Source organism: Etheostoma cragini, chromosome 4 (genome assembly GCF_013103735.1).
Source record: "Etheostoma cragini isolate CJK2018 chromosome 4, CSU_Ecrag_1.0, whole genome shotgun sequence".
NCBI lineage: Eukaryota > Metazoa > Chordata > Actinopteri > Perciformes > Percidae > Etheostoma > Etheostoma cragini.
In genome coordinates, this window is record NC_048410.1 from 2,593,032 (window position 1) to 2,613,495 (window position 20,464).

Genomic DNA, 20,464 nt, shown 5'->3' on the forward strand with positions numbered 1-20,464 from the left:
CTCTCTCTCTCTGTCTCTCTGTCTCTCTCTCTCTCGCTCTGTCTCTCTCTCTCTGTGTCTCTCTCTCTCTCTCTATCTCTCTGTCTGTGTCTCTCTCTCTCCGTGTCTCACTCTCTCTCACTGTCTCTCTCTCTCTGTCTCTCTCTCTCTCTCTTTCTCTCTCTCCCTCTCTCTCTCTTTCTGTGTCTCCATAGTATCAAACCTCAAATAATGCCTCTCACATATTTCAATGTCATCAATGAGCCAATAAACACGCAGCATGCTTGTACCCAGATCTAATGATGCTTGTGATTGGCTGTCCACATGTCGTATACCCCATGTTACACACAGAAACAGTGCTCGTGTGTGTGTGTGTGTGACGTTGTATTTTGAGTAGCTTGACTACAATGTGATAGATAGATAGATAGATAGATTTATTTATTCCAAAGGACGTTTTAGATGTGTGTAAAGGAGCTGAAAAATAAAAAAAAAAGTTCAGGTATTGAACAATGAAATTAATTGAATTTCTTTCTTTTTTTATGGATTTTTATAAAATTAGTGCTTTAAAAAAAGTATTGTTTAGGAACCTGTATTGGAAATATTGAGGTATCAACAGTCTTAGTTGTGTGTGTAAGTTGTTGACAGTGTTGTTGTGTGTCTCGTTTGCAGGTCTGTGTCCAGACTGGGAGACCTGGGATCCAGTGAAACCAGTGGAGAATGCCACTGAAGCCATGCAGCTGGCTGACGACTGGCTGGGCATCCCGCAGGTAAGACTCTCTCCGACGTTGCTCCACATCTGCTTCTTCAGTGTGAATTTATTATTTAACTTATATTACACACTTTACTTGAATAATTAATCTGAGTAGGGGTCATTGGGGGTTAGATGTTAGGGTTTCATGTGTTCTACTTAGATATTGTTGTCATCACAGTACAAGTGTCAGTGCCTTGCTCAGTAGGTGAACCGGCATCTCTCCAGCTACCAGTCTCCACTCTGGACTTTTGTCCGTATGGGGACTTGAACCGGCAACCCTTTGCTTGAAAATCCAACAATCCAACCACTACCCCCACGACAGAGTCATACATCAGGGAGGGATGGAAACATTTAGCATTGGTTGTAGCCAACAATGCTAACTACTAGTAGCTTTAGATGACTGCAGGGATATTAGCTTAGCGTCTATCGTATATCACCATGGAAATAGCCTCTGCTGCAGAGGGCAAAGGTCGCTGGTAGCATCTCACACAGGCGCTGTTTGGTTTCCTGAATGTTCACAACAGAGGAAACTCACTGAACCTCAGATCATTTTGACACAGTTTTGTTGTAAGGTTATGAGGTAGCAACTCGAGTTGAAAAAGATAAAATGTACCATAACGACTTATGTAACAAATGGCTGTTGCCGGGAAAGTAGTTAAGTATTTATGCCACTTTTGAATAATTGCTTAAAGTGGTCTATTAACATAGTGTAAAGGTTTCTATGCAGTTATTAGAGCTAATTGTTGTTCCCCTCAGTATGAAGAACAGTAACAGGAGTAATTAGGAAGAAACATTCTTTCATTCTGATGACATTAATTCAGAGTTAAATGTTTTCTGTGGCTGTATTACGCTATGCTCGGCTTCCTGTCAATCAGCTGACACCTGCAGGAAGTCTCTCCTCCAGAAACAACATAGCTGACGAACTTCCCTGTCACACCCATGACACTAATTTAGACCATCTTTGTTTCCTGGAAATGTAGTTTATTCCATTCGAGGTTAGACACTAAAAGAGTTTTTTTAAACGTCCCAAAATAGCCTGTGAAGCAGAGTGACTCTTGGGGGAGATGTTGAACGTGACTTTAAAGGAGGGACAGAGCAGTGACCAGTTTGAGACCGAGTCCAGGACATCCCTGTCTGCGTACCGGGTCTGCTTCTCTTGTTCTGGGCTCCTTTGTTCCAATGGGAAAAAATCCTAATGCTGCAACACACAATGGCATTTTAGACAATAGTGTTCTTCCTACTATACAACACAGTTAGAAGTTCATCATCTGTTTCATCATCAAAGTGCCCCCCCCCCCGGCCGTACACAAAGCCAGGTCCATAAAGGAACGTTTTTCCCAGTTTATTTTGGAAGAACTTGACTGGTCTGCACGGAGCCCTGACCTGATCCAACACCTTTAGGATGAACTAGAACGCCCAATGTGAGCCGGAACTGATCACCTCGCCCAAACAGAACCTGCAGATTTATAAAAAATTGTTTTTATTAGTTTACAGCAGAGATCTAGAAAGAACATCTGCAGAATTTGTTTTTGTGCTTGTGATGGAGTTGTGTTAACATTCAGAATTTCTTTTTTTTCTTTTTTTTATTAAGGCTACATTTACATTGCTACGTTTTGGTTTTCAAGCAGAGTTTTGAGCCAAAAGCGATCTCTGAACTAATTTCCATATAACACTCCCAAACCACATATCTCATCAACATTCTCGTGTACCGGGCGTGCCGGGATAAACAAGAGGCAACGTGTATACTCTGCAATTTACTGGTAGTTGCCATGGTAACATTAGCAGCTAGTCTCAGAGACATCGTGACCCAATCAGGCGGCGAAAACACCGTCGTCTCCGTTTTCACCAAAACGGGATCAGGAGTACTTTCCAACGTCTCCGGTTTAGGGGCTCTGAAACGCCCCAGCAGCGTGAATACGAGGTGTAAATGTAGCAAAAGATATTTGTTTTTAAACCAAAACGTAGCATTGTAAATGTTTCCTAAACCTGCGGAACATTCTGCAGATTTCTCAGCGTTGGAGCTCACTAATGCTCTTGTGACTGAATGGGAGCAAATCACACTGGCAGTCCAAGTCAGTCTTTAGGGGTTTTAGGTATAAAACAGATTTCTTTACAACAAACCTGAACTGTGTGTCTGTGTGTGTGTGTGTGTGTGTGTGTGTGTGTGTGTGTGTGTGCGCGCGCACTCACGTGCAGGTGATGGCTCCAGAGGAGATCATTGATCCCAGCGCGGACGAGCAGTCGATGATGACCTACCTGTCACAGTTCCCCAAAGCCAAACTGAAGCCAGGAGCTCCACTTAAACCCAAGCTGAACCCCAAGAAGGCCCGCGCGTACGGCCCAGGTACACACACACACACACACACACACACACACACACACACACACACACACACACACACACACACACACACACACTCTCACTCTCACACAGAGCGTGCATATACAGCATATTTATAATATGGCTGCTCAATTATGCATGAATTCATAATATCATAATTATTTAACGGTATTGGCTTTTGGAAAGATTGGAGAAGCATTTTTTTTTTTACTTTAAAAAACCGTGAATACACCTTGAACTTTTGTTGTTTGAACATTTTCTCTTTTTCATTCAGCACACAAGAAAAAAAATGTGGGTTCATTTAAAAAAAATGTTTTTGTGATAAGTAGGAGGAGCCGAAATTGTGATCGCGATTTAAAATTTCATTCATTGCACAGCCCTAATAATATAATAAATAAATAAAATGTACTTTTGAAAACACAACAACATTTCATGTTTTTACTTTTGAGAACACAACAAAAGGCCAACGGGTTGTTGACAGAAAAACAAGAGCTGCTCCTTCCGGTGTGTGTTGGCTAATAGGAAAACACGGGAAATAACTGGTCTCTCTGACAATATGAGGAAGTAGGCAGCTGCTAACACACACACACACACACACACACACACACACACACACATACCCTGATAATTTGTGTTGGGGGCATCCTGGTCCTGACGTAGAGAGCTCGCAGGGTTGTCCTGCAAAAAAGTTGAACCTGGCTCAGCTTCAGCTGGAATAAAACGGCAACATCAAACACACATTCCTGTTGGATTACGTCGCAACGGGAACAGCATAATTCTGCGGTATTAATATTTATTAATACTCTCATCATTGTAATTTCCCCATTGGGGATCAATAAACAGATTAAAATTAAAATTAAAATCTATACAGACAGTGGTATTAATATGTATAGGTACATGTTTTAAGGCTGCAACTAACGGTTATTTTCATTGTCAAGAATCTGTCGATTATTAGTTGTTGGGTCTTTAAAATGGTGAAAAATGATTTGTCCACAGCTCAAAGATATTCAGTTTACTGTCACAGAGAAATGAAGAAACAAGAAACTATTCACATGAGGACGCTGGAATCCAAATTTTAATTAGTTTTCTTAGTTTTTTAACCCGACCGGTACGTGTTGATTTTCTTCTTCTGCAGGTATTGAACCGACGGGGAACCGGGTGCTGCGTCCCGCTGTGTTCACCGTGGACACGTTCAGTGCCGGTCAGGGTCAGGTCACCGTCTACCTGGATCATCCGGACGGCACCAGAGAGGAGGTACGCCCACAGGACTCCTTATTCCTTAACTTGATTTCTGTCATTATTAGGGAGCACAGCGCCCCCCCACTGACCAACATGCTGGGATTTTCGTGTAAGACTGTGACACATGACTCATCCTAAAAATACGTCTGTGTGTGTGTGTGTGTGTGTGTGTGTGTGTGTGTGTGTGTGTGTGTGTGTGTGTGTGTGTGTGTGTGTGTGTGTGTGTGTGTGTGTGTGTGTGTGTGTGTGTGTGTGTGTGTGTGTGTGTGTGTGTGTGTGTGTGTGTGTGTGTGTGTGTGTGTGTGTGTGTGTGTGTGTGTGACACTGATCAGCTGATCGCGGAGCCTAATGAGGGCAAGAAGACGTTCAGCGTCACATATGTTCCTCAAGTCGTGGGACCTCACAAGGCAAGCTCCATTTTTCTTTCTTTAAAAATGACAACAAAATAATGAAATGCACATGCATATGATTTTCCTTTTGATCCTAAAATTCTGTGAAATAAGAGATTAAACTCTGGTTTGATAGAAAAAGAAGACCATTGATCAAAGGCTGCGTTGCATCGCCGTGTGCAGGGAGAACCATGTCTCTCATGGTTACGATTTCAGAGTTTAAAATGTCCACGTCGTGCCAAAGTCACTAAACTCATCACTATTTTATAGTGAAATATTCTGTTTTAGGATTCTTATTTTATTAGTGCAAGGAAACAAAAAGAAAATGAAAAATAAAATCTTTGTTGACATATCAGAAATATGTCTTCTGTCTTCAGATGGATTACTGTTTTTGTTTTCCTAGGTGACGGTGATGTTTGCAGGCCAGCAGATTCCCAAGAGTCCATTTGAGGTGAACGTGGACAAGGCGCTGGGCGACGCCTCCAAGGTCACAGTCAAAGGCCTGGGAATCGAACCCGTGGGCAACATCGCCAACAAACCCACCTACTTTGACATCTACACTGCAGGTCAGAGACGGAGACACAGCAGCCTCTGAGGCGCTTCCACACACAGAAACACCGATATGTTTAAAAGCCAAATCTGACCGCAGCTTTGTACCACCGCCCACGGCTGCTGCCGCCTGCTCTCGTCCCCTTTACAGCGGGCGAGGCGCCGTTCATCTCTAACGAGCCTGTTGTATATTTGAGTGAAGCCTCACATTGAAGCGTGGTTTTGTAAAATCACCTTGCCAGGATGAATGTTGGGCGGGTCACACATTTTACTCATTAAAAACGTAATCACAGTATTTATGACAGGGGGAATATGTAATGAGTATGGGCTTCCTTTTTTTTTTTTTACACACACTTATCAAAGTTGGGCCCTCCTCTCCGTTTAAAGGCCAGAGAGACAGAGAAAGAGAGCACGGGGGTGGTTGAGCAAGAGGAGGAAGAAATAAAATGTAATTTTGTCATTGTTTTGCAGCGATGATGTTATAAAGCACAAATAAACATACACACACACCTCCGTGGGAGGGTGCCACATTGCCGGGTTATGAGTGAATGCAGAGTTTTATTCCGTCTGTTTCTGTGCATCGATACGAGACGCTGGAGACAAAGCGCAGATTGAAAATAACAACAGGGTTGCACACCGTGCACTCTGTTATTGGCTGGGGGTCACGCACCCACGTTGGGCCCTCTTTGTTATCGCCCAGAAGAGTCCTGACATGGTCCGGACTTGAGAAAGGAAAAAATAAAATAAGAGAGAACAGGGTCTCTGCAGATATGGACACCGCCACACACTTCTAGTGGGTCAGAAGTGACTGAGATGACTAAGAGGGATTTATTTTGTATGAGTCTATACATTGTTTTTTGAGGATAGCATTGCATGTTTTAATTGCCTTTAATTACTTAACCACCGAAGGAGTTGGTTACATTACTTTACGTTACTTCCGTTACCCCTCCCGGGTTCAACAACTTTAAAGCCTCCACGGCAGCCCCCAGTTTGGAGAGATGTCCTGACCATTTAGCTCTGCTGACTGCACCCAGTAGCATTTCTGAAGTCCTTCCATGGCTCACACACACCGACTCGGACCCAAAGTTGGTGGTTTCTTAAAATAGGCTTACCAGTTGCTAACTTTAGCAAGGCAGGTATAAAGACGCAACATGTAAGACAACTTTGGAGTTTCCGGGAGTCACATTTCTCTTGTTCTGTTCCTCCAGTTTCTATGTAAAGCTAATACGTCCTGGACCAATTTTATCAATGATCCTCCCGTAAGACAGCCACACCAACCACAGCACACGGATAAGTGCCTAAGTGATGGAGCATCACCAAATCTCAAACAGTTGATCATTTCAAATCAATGTGTCACTCACCCAAAACTGATCAGGAGGATCCAGTTTCCCAGCGTCAACTCTCAGCTCTCACGCAGCATTTTATCAACATTCACACCCCAAAATAATTTCTTCTTACAAACGGAAAGCTGACTCCCTAAGCTGTGTATTTTCTAATTTTTTATAGCATCTTTAGCAATGCTGGGGAAGTGTTTAAACAAATTTCAGAAATTTCAGTTTTATTTATTGTGTTCTCCATAAGCAGTCGCTGAAGTCAAAGCTGAAGACTGACCTGTTAAAGTTTGTCTGTAGGAGCCGGTACCGGGGATGTGACGGCCATGATCAGAGACCCTCAGGGCCGCCAGAACAGCGTGGAGGTGATGATGGAGGATAAGGGCGACAACACATACCGCTGCACCTACAAGCCCACGCAGGCGGGCCCGCACACTGTCACCGTCACCTTTGGAGGGGCGGGCATCCCCAAGAGCCCCTTCAGCGTGGACGTGGGGCCTGGTGAGTCGTCTCAACCTCACCACATCAGTAAACTGTAACGGTACTCAGACATAAGACCCACATCATAATACGTCCCATCGCTCCAACCTGTGTGTTTTCTCTCGGGCTTGTCAAGCTTGCATGCCGGGGTCGTGCAGGGCGACGGGTCGGGGTCTGCAGCCGTCGGGGTTGAGGGTGAAACAGGTCGGTGACTTCAAGGTGGACACCAGAAACGCCGGCAGCGGAGACCTGAAGGTGCTCGTCAAAGGACCCAGTGAGTACAGTTTACTCAGGGGAGCACATGTCTCCGATGTTTGTTTGTTTTTAAAGCCAAGGACCCTTACCTGAAAGAGAGACATAATGTGTAAAATGAGATTTCATATTAAACCGGGCCTACAATAACGTGTGGGGCGGCCTAAAGGCTTTATACATACGAAGATATTAAAACATAAATTGTTGGCGTGATTTTATAAATCATTATCAGTGAATATTTATGATTTAATCTTTTAATTATGCGTGGATGGCTACCTTAGTGGCTAGCTTACCTTTAGGCCAGTAAGCCTATTTTAAGTAGGGATTGATATTTGCTAATAACATATTGGAATTATGTTAAGACATTTTAATATTTTAAAAATACTTAAACTTGGAAGCCCCGCTGCAGTGACTCCGAGGACCCCCTAGGGGTCCCGGACCCACTGTTGGAGATCTCTTCTGTAGAGGCCTTATAGAGGGACAAAGTGAAACTGTAGCTTCTGTTCCTGAAGTTAGACTTTATTTAAAGTCCAAAGGGGATTCATGGGATCTGTAGTTTTTTTTCATGCGTGGCTGTAAGGATGGGCAATGTAGGTCGGTCGCTAAGTGATTGAGACTGAAATATCTCAACAACTATCGGATGGTCTGCCGTTACATTTTGTTGAGACGTTCCCTAATCCACAGAGGACGAATCAAGCTGACTTTGTTTCTGTAGCGCCAGCATGTCAAAGTTTCTACTTGAAATCTGATCAGACATCTAATCAGGGGGCCTTGGTGTTTACACCTGGTAGTACTAAGCAACAGCAGACAACATAGGGTGTCTACAGAATACTATTTTGTGTTAATAATGTTACTTATACTGTTACTGTAACTTGTTGTTGGCCATCTGATTTGGCGTACAGTATTTGTGCATTTAGAAAAAATTTAATAAATGCAAAAGTTTCCACTAATAGCTTCAAAAAGAAATGGTATTGTGTAATTACTTATGTTGGGTCAAGTATATCCTGGATCTGAATCTATTAATTACTATCTAGCCTATTTTTATAGATTTTTATTTTATTAACAGTTGAAGTACTGATATTGTTAGGGTTGGGTTGTTACTTAACTCCTGTATTCTGAATGTTGGTATTTGTTTTCAGGTTTTTTGTCTTCTTGTTTGCTTTATTCTACATTTTAATTTATTATTTTTTCTCTTAATTAATGCATTTTTACTGAAAGGTGTTATTCATCATGGGGGAGGGCAGCACCTGTTGAGTGGTTTACCAGCGAGTAATGGGTCCATGGTTCTGTTAAAGCTGAAAAATGAAGGACAACATGTTTTTGTGCTATTTATATTGTTGCTGTATCATTAAATATCCATTCCAATTACTTTGAGAAGGGAATCTTCAGCGAAGAAGCTCGTTTGGACTGATGGCCAAATGAAATATTTTGCAAAATGTCAGGATGTTCTCTATACTCTGATTACATCTCTGGTGTGTGTGTGTGTGTGTGTGTGTGTGTGTGCGTGCGCAGAGGGCATAGAGGAGCCGGTGAAGCAGATCTCCGGTAAGGACGGTGTGTACTCCTATGAGTATTATCCCAACAGTCCTGGAAAATACACCGTCTCCATCACCTGGGGGGGTCAACACATCCCAAAGAGGTGAGTTGTTCCTGTGTATTTGTGTGTGTGTCTCAAAGAATTACCTCAGCGCATTTCCTCATCGGATCTGAATGTCCACAGGGGAATGAAGACTTTTAGTCTGGGCCTTGTGTTTTCTTTGTCACCTCTCGGTAAAGCAGATTTGTGAGCATTAGTTTGAGTATAAGGACAGGGACTTCCCCAAGTTTCTGAGCAGTCAGCCGGATGGGAAGAGAAGCCAACCACATGTAAGGGATTGTGGGCGACAAGACACACTGATGAAAAGCCAGACTTGGACAAACAATACACGGGTCATAAATAAATACAAAGCATTTCACAGAACAGCAGAGTCACGTACCCTGTGTTTTCCTACAGGCTTAGAGAGTTCCCACAATGAGTAAAACATATTAAAATCTTTGGGGGGTTTTGAGAAGCTGTCCTCGAGAAGGTTTCTGTTTTATTTTATCCAGCGCTGACTGTTAGATCATCCGGCTAATGTTACACTCAGAAACCACTTTCTGTCACTGTTTCTGTTGGATAGAGAGAGGGAGAGGGAGAGAGAGAGAGGGAGAGAGGACAGGGGTTTATGGTCTTTATCCTGCTTTGAGAAACCTGGACATGGTACATGGAGTACTGCACCATAAACCAGGATATTGTGTTCCATGTAAACACCATGATCCATGTTTCTGAAAACGAGAAATCAAGTCACATTTACACACCGATGATTAGAAATCTGGATGATGATCATGTTTCCAGCGAGATGAATAAGCAGGTTTCTCATGTTCCATATAAACACCATTTCCTTAATAGGGCTCGGTATCGTTTTAACGTTTTGATACCAACACCATGACTTTGTTACTGGAATCCTAAACAACGCTTTTTTTCTATACCAATTTTAATGAAACATTACGGCACAAATATTTCTTCATATGTTTTTTCAACTCCTACTACGTGCATTAGAAGCATCACTGACGCTGATGAGATTTATTCCTTAGGTATTGAAATTGGGGAGTGAATGCATTGATACTCAACACTTTTGACAGTTCTGTCGGGGCCTAAAAAGGCTTCAACTTGGTTCCCAGCACTTATCCTGAATTTGATTAAAACCAGGATACTTGTGCCCATGTAAATGGCGGAAACGTGCTCAGTTGCACCTGTAAACACACCCAGCAGTCACGGGGTTCTCAGGTAAACCTCTACATTACTACTATACTATACTACTATAGGACTAGGTAACGTCGGCACATATGGTACACTGGGGTTTAAACTTTTAATGTTGTGGCATTCATTTATTTATTTTCTCTATTTGGTATATACTGTATTTTAAATGATGTTGTTGTCTTTGTTGTCATGTACCGTGTGTCAATTTCTTGCTACTGCAGCAAATGAATCGCCCCTTGGGGACAAATAAAGGTTTTGATTGATTGATTGATTGACATCACTGCAGCAAGGTGAGAAGTGAAACCTCTTTAAAGTTTAACTGAAGAGTTTGATTTGACTTACTTTTTGTGTCAGAAAGTGTATAGAGTATAATCATACTGCAGCTTTTGTGCATATTCTTTTCATTTAAAAAGAAAAATGGTAGTTGGACATATTTGTGGAAACTGCATCCGGGCCTTTAGCCTTGCTAGCGTTTCTCTTTCATGGGTCCAGATGTGGTGATGTTGAATGTCAGGACTGTCAGAACTCGCAGCAAAAAGGGAGCTCTGTGACCTCGGCACTTCATACATCACGGAGGATTCAAATCAGGACTCGGAGTAGCTTTCACATGGCTGAAGTCACAGATGAGGCTATGTTGGTTTTGAACCTGTACTGCTGGGAGTTCAGAAATGCCTGTTGGGCCGTTGGAAAGGAAGTGAGATAACAAACTGTGGAGAAGGAGTAGGTGGTGGAGAAGGAGTATTTGGCAGAAACAAAGACAAAAGTTAAGGTCGTGGATGTGTGTGTGTGTGTGTGTTTCAGACAGATTCATTTGGCGTGAAGCTAATTTCCATCTAAACACACATTAAGAGAACAGACACACACTCTTACAGCCAAAATTGTTTGAAGGTTGGATTAAAGAAGAGATTTGTGCGTTATTGTGTGACAGCGAGTGATCTCATGTGCCTACAGACACACACACACACACACACACACACACACACACACACACACATACATCCATACATCCATATAAAGTCACATCCTGTTTTAAAAGATTGTGTGATTTTACTCACTCTGACAGTTCCTCTCTCGCTCTCACTTTTTGTTCAGTCCATTTGAGGTGACGGTGGGTCGGGAAGCTGGGCCTCAGCAGATCAGGGCTTGGGGTCCCGGCCTGGAGGGAGGCATTGTGGGTAAACCTGCCACCTTTGTAGTGGAGTCCGTCGGCACTGATGTCGGAGTGCTGGGTGAGTGTATTTATGGGTGACCAGTATTTATCAGCATTGTAAACTGGATTCAGGTCGGACTGAATGCTGTCATCACCCCCACGTTACATCCAATCTAATCTGACCTGCGGTGTCATCAGGTTTTGCCATCGAGGGACCTTCCCAGGCTAAAATCGAGTGCGAGGACCAGAACGACGGCTCATGTGACGTCCGTTACTGGCCGACGGAGCCCGGAGAATACGCTGTCCACGTGACTTGTGATGAGGAGGACATTGAAAACAGCCCCTTCATGGCCTACATCGTCCCCGACAACAACGCCAGCGACCCAGATAAGGTCCGTACAACACCAGTCTTGCTTTGCCAGACCTGCCTCCACAGCGCTGCGAGGTAAGGTCTGGCTAGTCCATTATGCATTCCAAAATGGGAGAAAAACCTGCTCTGGTTTATTAGCATTTCTTTAAACCAATCACAGTCATCTTGGGCGGTGCTTAGTGCTCAACTGAGCCAGGGCGTGGCTGCATAATAACCTTGGGAGGGAAGTGGTTTTGGCGGGACGTGTGTACGTTGAAAGTAGTTTTAGTCACGCAAGAGAAAACTCAGATTGGACAGATAGTCTAACTGTCTGGATTTACCCTGTGGAGATTTGAGGAGAAGTTAACCATAGTCCTCATTAATCCACCGGCATTAATTAACAAAGAAAGCGGAAGGTTACTGACATCCGGGTGAAAAGAGCGTGATCCGGCGAAATTTCCGGCAGCATCGGAGCAATTGCGAATGTGGAACGTTGTGGATATGGACTAGTATGAGACAAAACCAGGGTGTGGCACAATAGTACTGTGACTGACCCACCAAACTTGGGTTCAGGCATTTGCTAAGATATAAGATTTGAGATAGTCAAGTTTTCAGATTTCCAAGTTTTTCCTGCCCTGTTCTGAAGGATTAATATAGGATTAATACTGGCTATCTCCGAAACAGAGTCCTACTTATAGTCACCTAAATGTTGATTAAATATGTATCTGACCATTGAACTGTTAGTCTGAACCACCTTAGGTTTTATGACCTACTTGATCCAAATACTGAAGTTTCTGGTTTAAAACGGTTATGTTTATAAGCTTAAACTATTGATTTGTTATATAAATGAAAGATAGATTAATTGCAAGAATGCTACTCCTGAAATTGATGCGTTGGATGACCTGGAACAATTTGAACCTGAAAAACTCTTAACCCATGTGTGATTGGACCGTGGTGTTACGGAGTGGAGGGTCTGACGATGACAGACACCGGCTTCCATAAAGCACGCAAAATGTGACCCAGAAATCCGATAATGGACTTGAAGAGTCTTGATACCCCTAATCTTTAGTATTGGTTTTGTGGTTGTAGGTTCAGGCTTTCGGGCCGGGGCTCGAGAGGACCGGCTGCCTGGTCAGCCAACCGGCCGAGTTCACTGTCAGCGCTAAGGATGCTGGGAAAGGACCTCTGAAGATCACGGCTCAGGTTAGTCACAGAAATCCGCTTGTACTAAATCATCGATACACACACACACACACACACACACACACACATACACTCACAGTAAATCCCAACAGACGGTTTCATTTGGTGTGAAGCAAGTTTTCATCTAAACACACATGACAAATATAGACACACACACACACACACACACACACACTCACACACACACACATACCCACACACACACACACGTTTTGAAACCAGCAGAGGTTTAGTTATAAGTGCGTTGATGCTCACATCTGAATGCATCATGGAATCTTGTGTGTGTTTACAGCTTTCTGTCTCATACAGAAACCTTTCTCTCAAGTGAGATTGCGAGAATGTATATTACAGTTATTCATTGATTATTTTCATTATCGACCAATCTGTTGATTCATCTGTTGATTCTTTTTTTTAATTAAATGATGAATCCATTTTGATTTGCAAACCTTGCAAACAAACATCTGTATACAGCTACATGTTTGGACTTGTTTGTTTGTATTTCAGGAAGGTTTGACCATCTTCTTAACTGTCTGTCTGTCTTTAGGAGTCAGAGGGACTACCTGTGGAGGTGAAGGTGAGGAGTAAAGGTGAGGGGCTGTACTCCTGCTCCTACACGCCCGCCTCCCCTCTCAAACACACGGTGGCCGTCGCCTGGGGAGGAGTCAGCGTCCCCAACAGCCCCTTCAGGGTAAGCAGCCAATCACAGCACCCTGTTAAAACAGGAAGTGATGCCCCGCCAAAACCCCAGGATCCGGTTGAGGCGGGACCTGCTAAGGTCGTTCTGTCAGAAGCTGTAGTTAAGGCAGAAAGCGTCAGAGTTGTCCGATCAGAGTCAACCGTCCCGGAGCAACGTTTGAAGTCAGTGCAGTCAAAATGTAAAGATGCAAAGTGTAAAAAAACTAAGAAACCTCTGATCATCATCACGACGTACACTGAGGAGAGGTACAGCTCCTAGTTCAGCTGCACAGAAATGATTCACAGAAGTAAATTCTTTAAAAAAAAAAATCTATTAAAGAAGAAATAGGGTGAGAAACACCCTAAGATGTCTAAGTAATTTGAAGTATCCTAGCAAGAATAGTATTGACTCTTGAATTCAACATAACATGCTGGCTATTTCCCCCTGTTTCATCTTTATGCTAAGCTAGGCTAACCACAGTCTGACAGATATGAGATTCATATCGACGTTTTTTAATCTCTTTCTCTACAAAAATAGAAAAAAAACATGTATTCCAAAAAGTTTAAGTTTTCTTTCAAACGGTGCCAATATTAAAACGGCTAAGGAATTAGCTTCTACCAGATGGTGCCTTGTCTGCTAGAATGTGTGATAAATGTTAGCTGGGCTGCTATAACAGGTAACTTAAAAAATAAAAAAAGACAAAGTCTGCAGACTGCAGGGAACTGCACACTTGATTTCTGAAATTAAATTGACATTAACACGTCATTAACACTGTACAAATGTTTTGTTGTTGACTAAAAAGAATCATGACTGCCTATTACTAACGCCCACTATATGATAAAAAATTGCAATTTCAACTCATGTGTTTATTAACGAACCCTATTGCATGTTCAATTTATTTTTACAATTTACATGTAGTAGTTACTTACACACTGTAACCTCTCTGTTTATGCACTGTAACAACCTTTGGTTTGTCTTTTACAACCTCACTAATCATAACTTGTTTTGAACTAAGTTATTTAACTGAAGTTGTTTCTATGTACTGAAGTTGATTCAACCGCCACATGCACTAACCAGCCGTTTCTGTACTGTAACCACTGTCCATGCACTGTACTTCACTAAGCTTTTTGTTTTGTTTTAACACTTTTCTTTGGTTTACCTGCACTAGAACTTCACTAATCTGAACCTTTCTGATCCAAGATGCAATCCAGTAAAGGGCTTTTGTGATTTAATTGGCACCGACCTGAAGAGGGGAACGTTATTAATGTAGATGGAGAAAGGAGGCACCAGTAATTCTAAAACTATAAATATCTATTATATGCTTTAAAGCAGGGCTGTCTTGATCATGGGTGGGACAAAATATCGACAGAGCAATACAGTACATCTTTGTCCGTCTTCGTGCGTTACGATAATCGGTACACTGACGCCAAATATAGATATTTTAATGAATAAAATAAGGTGCTCTCAATAGATTCCCCTGCACCCGGTGTTGCTGCTTCATAGCTCCTCGAGCTGGCGCTCAACACATGAACGAAGGAAACTTGAACATAAGTTAACCAGCCGGAGAGGTTTTCAACGGGATGGCAGACGACAGTTTGAGAAAAATAACGGATGCCTCAGCCATGTTTAAGTCCAAAGGCTGGACCCATAACTGCTCTATAGTTGGGTCATTTTAATTTACAGACTGAAAAACATGTTCTGCAGAATTATTTTGTTTTCTAACAGTTTAGACTTTCAGTGAATAAAGAAAGAAAATCTGCACTTAACCTTACATTTGTATTCATATTCGTTAGACCGATATCATGATGTATCATTATAGCATTGTCTAGCAATATATTAACTAACACAGAATTGCTGTAATGTGATATTATTTGTATCGCAAGCCAGGTATTATATCATGATGGACCCTGTGATTGCCACTAGAGGGCGACACAGGAATCAGTTGTCACTCTCATCCCGTCCCGAGCCGACAAATACTCCAGGCATGTCCCAATCACGTAAAATCACTGCCCCCCCCCCCCCACACTGTGTAGTTTCATATTTATTCCATTTTTGTTTTGCCTCGCGAATCTTCCTACTTTCAATTGATTTCAATGCTCAATCCGTTCCTATCACGTTACTAACAGTGAGATTGTCTACCGCGGGATTCACGTGACCTGCGGGAGTCCCCAAAAATTGTCATTGTTCAACTCCCACCCCTATATTTTTACAAAACGATCCAATACGTTACTTTATTCACTTACATGTCAATTAAATACATGTCTGACATATTGAAACAACAGCTATAGTCTTAAATTATTGCTCTATTACTATTGAAACTAACTGGAAAAATGTGACTCCTAAAAATAACAAGATGTAAAATATGGCCTGATTGGCCCCGGTACTTACTTTGAATGGCTCGGTACGTTTCTACTTTAACATATGCAGGCTCAAATAATACAAATAATGATGTAATGGCTGTAAAAGTAACATGTTTTTTGTTTTACCCGTTTTTGCCCGTTAGTCTTTCCTGCTTTGCTGGCCAAGAAAGCCCAATGCAAAATTAATACTCAGTTTGAGAAAACACATCTAATGAAGACATCTACACCACTTTGACAACGCATACATGTCGCAGTTATAAAAAAAACAAAAAATGGTTTAAAGATAAAAAAAGAAAATGGATTTGGATTCACCAATTTTGACGACACATAAACCACACAGTCTATTTGAGTGTGTTTTCAGTGCGCCGGGCTCCACTATAGCTTTTGATATTTTTGCTTTGGTGTTAATTGCCAGTCCAATTAAAAGCCCGATCACTGAGTAGTTAGAGTTGAAATTGAATTTCCAAGCGACGCTAGCTCTGACTTGATTGTTTGTCCCAGTCAACATGAATATCAGTTCAGGCTGGTGGGAAGCCGGTGAGGGATCACTTACTTGTTCTCCTACTGCTTAAAACTAGTCAAAAGGAACTTGAGGGCTCTATTTTAACGATCTGAAATGCTAGTAGCTCTGTGGGTGGATCTTGGACCTGTTGCTATTGTACCGGCGGGATAAATGACTCTTGCGCCCAATGCAAATCTAAAATGGGTTGGTCTGAAATAGCTACATCACTCATAGGTGTGGTTTGGGCGTAATATGCAATAAACCAATCAGCGTTGTTTCACATTCCCTTTTAAAAGCAAGTGCGCTGATTCCATGTCAGATTGCTATTATAATAGTGGATTTGCTCTTAATACCATCCACGTTTGCTATTGTTTTTTCTTTTTGACAAAATGTATATACAGAAATGTCACAAAAACATAATTTCCGGGGTTTTGGGCTCTCACTGAATCATGAGGTTATGAATGCATGGTGATATTTTTGCTATGTAGTCTAACATTAGACGGAGATACCTCCTTATAGATGATGCAGCTCTTCTGTCTCTCCTCTCCCGTGCTGCTGCTGCTGCTGCTGCTTGGGCGTTTGGGTCTACTTGCGGCATCGGCCCATGCAGTTCAACATCACATCGCCTTAAGTCCTTAGAGTTCCTCATTTATGTCCTCAACACATCCACGATTTATGGCAATAATGTGTAAAACAACGTCATATTTGTCCTTGTATTTATGTATTTTTGCAAAAATAGGAACTGCTGGGTCCATGAGACGAGAGAAGTGTATGCGCGGCGTGCACACTCTACATTACAGCCAAGCATGCGCCCTTAAAACAGCCTCTGAATAACGCGCCACTAACTTTAGACTAGGTTGTTCCTGGTCTGTGGCGGAATTGTTCTGTTTCTGAAACTGCAAAATAGCACAAAGGAACATATGCGCCGGAACACACATCCTCCTTTTGCTGAACCGCCCCCGGGAGTCCAAGTTCATTTACTATTTTATTTTCATTAGTCTGTGGAGGAAAAAGTTTGCTGTGCGTCAGGTGCAAAATGGGAATGATACATGCGTCGGTGTATGAAGTCAACTGCGCTGGTTGCAAGATGGGGGCCTGAAAGTACAATGCATGTGCAGTTGTTTATTGTAAAGTGTGAGAGGTTCAGATAAGTGAAGCATTATATATAAGAACTGAGTGTTATTTACAAATAAAAGCTTGCCAAAGTGATTTTGTTATACTCAGTGAGCTCCTTATTATATCCTCATTTATGAGGATCTGACTAAGGTTTAATTAAAAGATGTTCCAACATTTATTTAATTCAAGTCTTCTTAAAAAACTGTCAACTAAATGATATAAAATGGTAGTGAAAGGGTTTTTATTTTACTTCTTTATATTGTAATCATCTTTAATTTTTGTACTTATCGCTGTGAGCTTTTGGAGATTCTTTATCAGCTGTCTTGCCTTCTCCCTGTTGTTAGAAGGATTTACAGTTTCACCCGCTGGGCAAATAAGTCTCATGAGAAACTTCCAATTGGCCTTAGATGTGTCTGTATATGGGTCTGTTGGGGAGTTAATGACAATGCCAACAGCCCTCAGGAGTTGGCAAGGACTTTCTTTGTGTTGCGACATCAGAGTTACAAAGTTGTGACACAAGGACTCTTTAGACAAGACAAGTTGATGCAGATGGAAATAGCTTTTAAAGACTTTGCTGCGTGAAAATATGGCACAATCATCAAGCAAGAAAACGATTGAAATTGGTTTGGTTTTCAACACTGCTTCATAGTATTTGTACAAAGCTTTGCTCAGCACTCACGGTGGATTCTGCAACATCCAACATTGGTGATTTTCTCCTGTGATGAAAATATTTCTACTGGTCCACAAGTCATTTCAACTGGTTAGGGGTCGTTTGTGCTTGTCTAAAAAGTTTTATTCCAAAGTTTGGAGCAGACGTCATTTTGATGAATCAGCAGACTTGTTGTGAGCTGCAGCAGCCTGCAGGCACCAACCACACCTTTCTCCAACTTTAGTGTTGATACAGTAGATGGATAGAAAGTAAACAGTCACACCCAGCGCTCTGGAGCCCTGGGAACACACAGCTGTGTGGGAAGGTAAAGAAGGCAGCGTGGAAGAGAAACTCATTGTGGAATCCTGACTTGATTTTAATGTTGACTAAGATCCATGACTGGGATGCAAAGCAACACATAACTGTAGATTTTGTTGTGTTCGATTGTCCGAAAACAGGATATTGACCTTTTGCTGACAATGCTTGGAAACATCTAAAACAAAATTGTTATATGCAGGCAGGGTCAGTCTCACCAGCATTTATTACAGTGACTTTTTACATCTAAATCAGTTAATTTCAGTGGAATTGGCACTTTGACTGAATAGACTCACAGAGGTAAACTACGTCCGTCCAAAGGTTTTGTGTTGAGTTCCTCTTTGGCAACTCTGACATCTGATTTTACACTTTTAACCTGCTGTGTGAACTGCACCTCAGAAGATGCAGGACTTGCAGTCAGTTCTGTGACAGGCATCAGTCAATGGTCATGGATTACCTCGGTTGCTAATGGAACAATATCTGGCCCGGTTTGCTTGGCGCGCTAATGTTGCTGCCTAGTAAGCCCCGAACATAGTTACTACGTAAATCTACATCTGTAATAACTACATCCATTTTGAGTGTAGTGTTGGCTTTGAGGATTAAGTGAGATTCGGTTGAAGTTGGGTTGATAATTAAACTGTAGGGGCCCCAAGTCTGTAACCTAAAAACCAACCTGGAAGACTTAAAAAAGCTGGTAAAATGAGACAAAATTGCTGCTTCTAAGCTTTACAAGTCAGAGAAATGCATTGCACTGTCCAGACTTGCTTCTAATTGTTATGTATTAGGTGAGTGTGCTGACCTTTTGATCTGTGTAATTTGTTAAAACAATTGGGTAAATTTGAAGTAAAAGATTTTAGAGTAAAGAATTTGAATGAATTATTGAATCTGTTTTCTAAAGGTAATTTAGTGAACAAAGTTGTGTGCATGGAAATGCAGTACATGCATTTTTTTTTTATGATTGCATTGTTTGTCTAACAGAGAATCTGTAACTAACATGTTTGAAACTAACCTTGCACCTCAACTGTACTAAAACTCAACATCATTTCTATCCACTTAAGTGGAAGTTAGTTTGGTTTAAAAAATAAATTATGACATTTCACTTCAACGTTTTACTGTGTTGTTTGGTTCATTTGCTTTAGTTTGCTGTTGTTGTTGTTTTTTTTCTTAATTTTAGTGCGTATATGTTATTTCGTTCTCAATCATTTACATGTGTATTTTAGATTTTTCTAGTTTCAGTGTAATGCTATAATTTACTACAACGTATCAACCAGAAATAAAGATTTTACAATCCTCGATAAAATTATTGTAATCGTAACTCTAGAAATAGAAATAGTGGCAACAATGACAGTGCAGAAGTAGATGAAATGCGTAAATAAAACATTATGCAGCTGTGTGTGTGTGTAAAGTAAGTGATAATCACATGTTATTGTGTTTTGTAAAAGGAAAAAAAAGTTTTTAAAACTTGTTTGTGCCTGTTAATTTTTGACAAGAAAATTCAATAAAACTCAGTCCTTTATCTGTTTGGGTGAAATTACGCCATCCTGCAGGATTTGTCAGTACGTAAAGTCGTTAGTTTCTAAACATTTTCTTTGCAGCTCTAAAAGACAATGCTACATTTTTATGAAACATTATAAAATGACTACTCCTATAACTGTTATTGTGGAGGTAAAATCTTAACAGTGTAAATTATAGATGAGATTTGCTTCTACGTATTCACATACTGAATGCTTTTTGGGATCTAGTTTTACAACCATTCAGCAGGTCTTTATTGCAGCCTCTGATGCTGCAGCTGGAAAATTAGCTTAACGTTTCAGAGATATTTTTAGAAACTAGGGGGAAATATATTAACTTGAACACCCCTTTAACTCAACACAATCATCTTTGGGGTTTTTGACCAACGATATGATCCTCCTATCCACTTTAAATACATATCAAAGTTGTGATGTACACATTATTTTAATGTCACATTTAGGAGCATTGAAGATATTTAAAATTGAACAATTGAGCAAAGTACCACAAGCATGGTACCAATTTCAGGTTATCTCTAATTCTTG

The 20,464-nt window shown here is 41.4% G+C and overlaps 1 protein-coding gene across 1 annotated transcript in view; it reads left to right on the forward strand.

Moving 5' to 3' along the window:
* The window catches only part of LOC117943814 (filamin-B), a 75,653-nt gene that overhangs the window by 25,476 nt on the left and 29,713 nt on the right, over positions 1–20,464 (forward strand). Inside the window, exons 4-15 of the mRNA XM_034870170.1 lie at positions 649–746; positions 2,927–3,074; positions 4,207–4,325; positions 4,643–4,717; positions 5,103–5,265; positions 6,880–7,080; positions 7,196–7,333; positions 8,824–8,950; positions 11,183–11,319; positions 11,439–11,632; positions 12,679–12,792; positions 13,337–13,480. Coding sequence (XP_034726061.1) covers positions 649–746; positions 2,927–3,074; positions 4,207–4,325; positions 4,643–4,717; positions 5,103–5,265; positions 6,880–7,080; positions 7,196–7,333; positions 8,824–8,950; positions 11,183–11,319; positions 11,439–11,632; positions 12,679–12,792; positions 13,337–13,480 — 1,658 coding nt within the window. The remainder of the gene's footprint in view (positions 1–648; positions 747–2,926; positions 3,075–4,206; positions 4,326–4,642; positions 4,718–5,102; positions 5,266–6,879; positions 7,081–7,195; positions 7,334–8,823; positions 8,951–11,182; positions 11,320–11,438; positions 11,633–12,678; positions 12,793–13,336; positions 13,481–20,464) is intronic.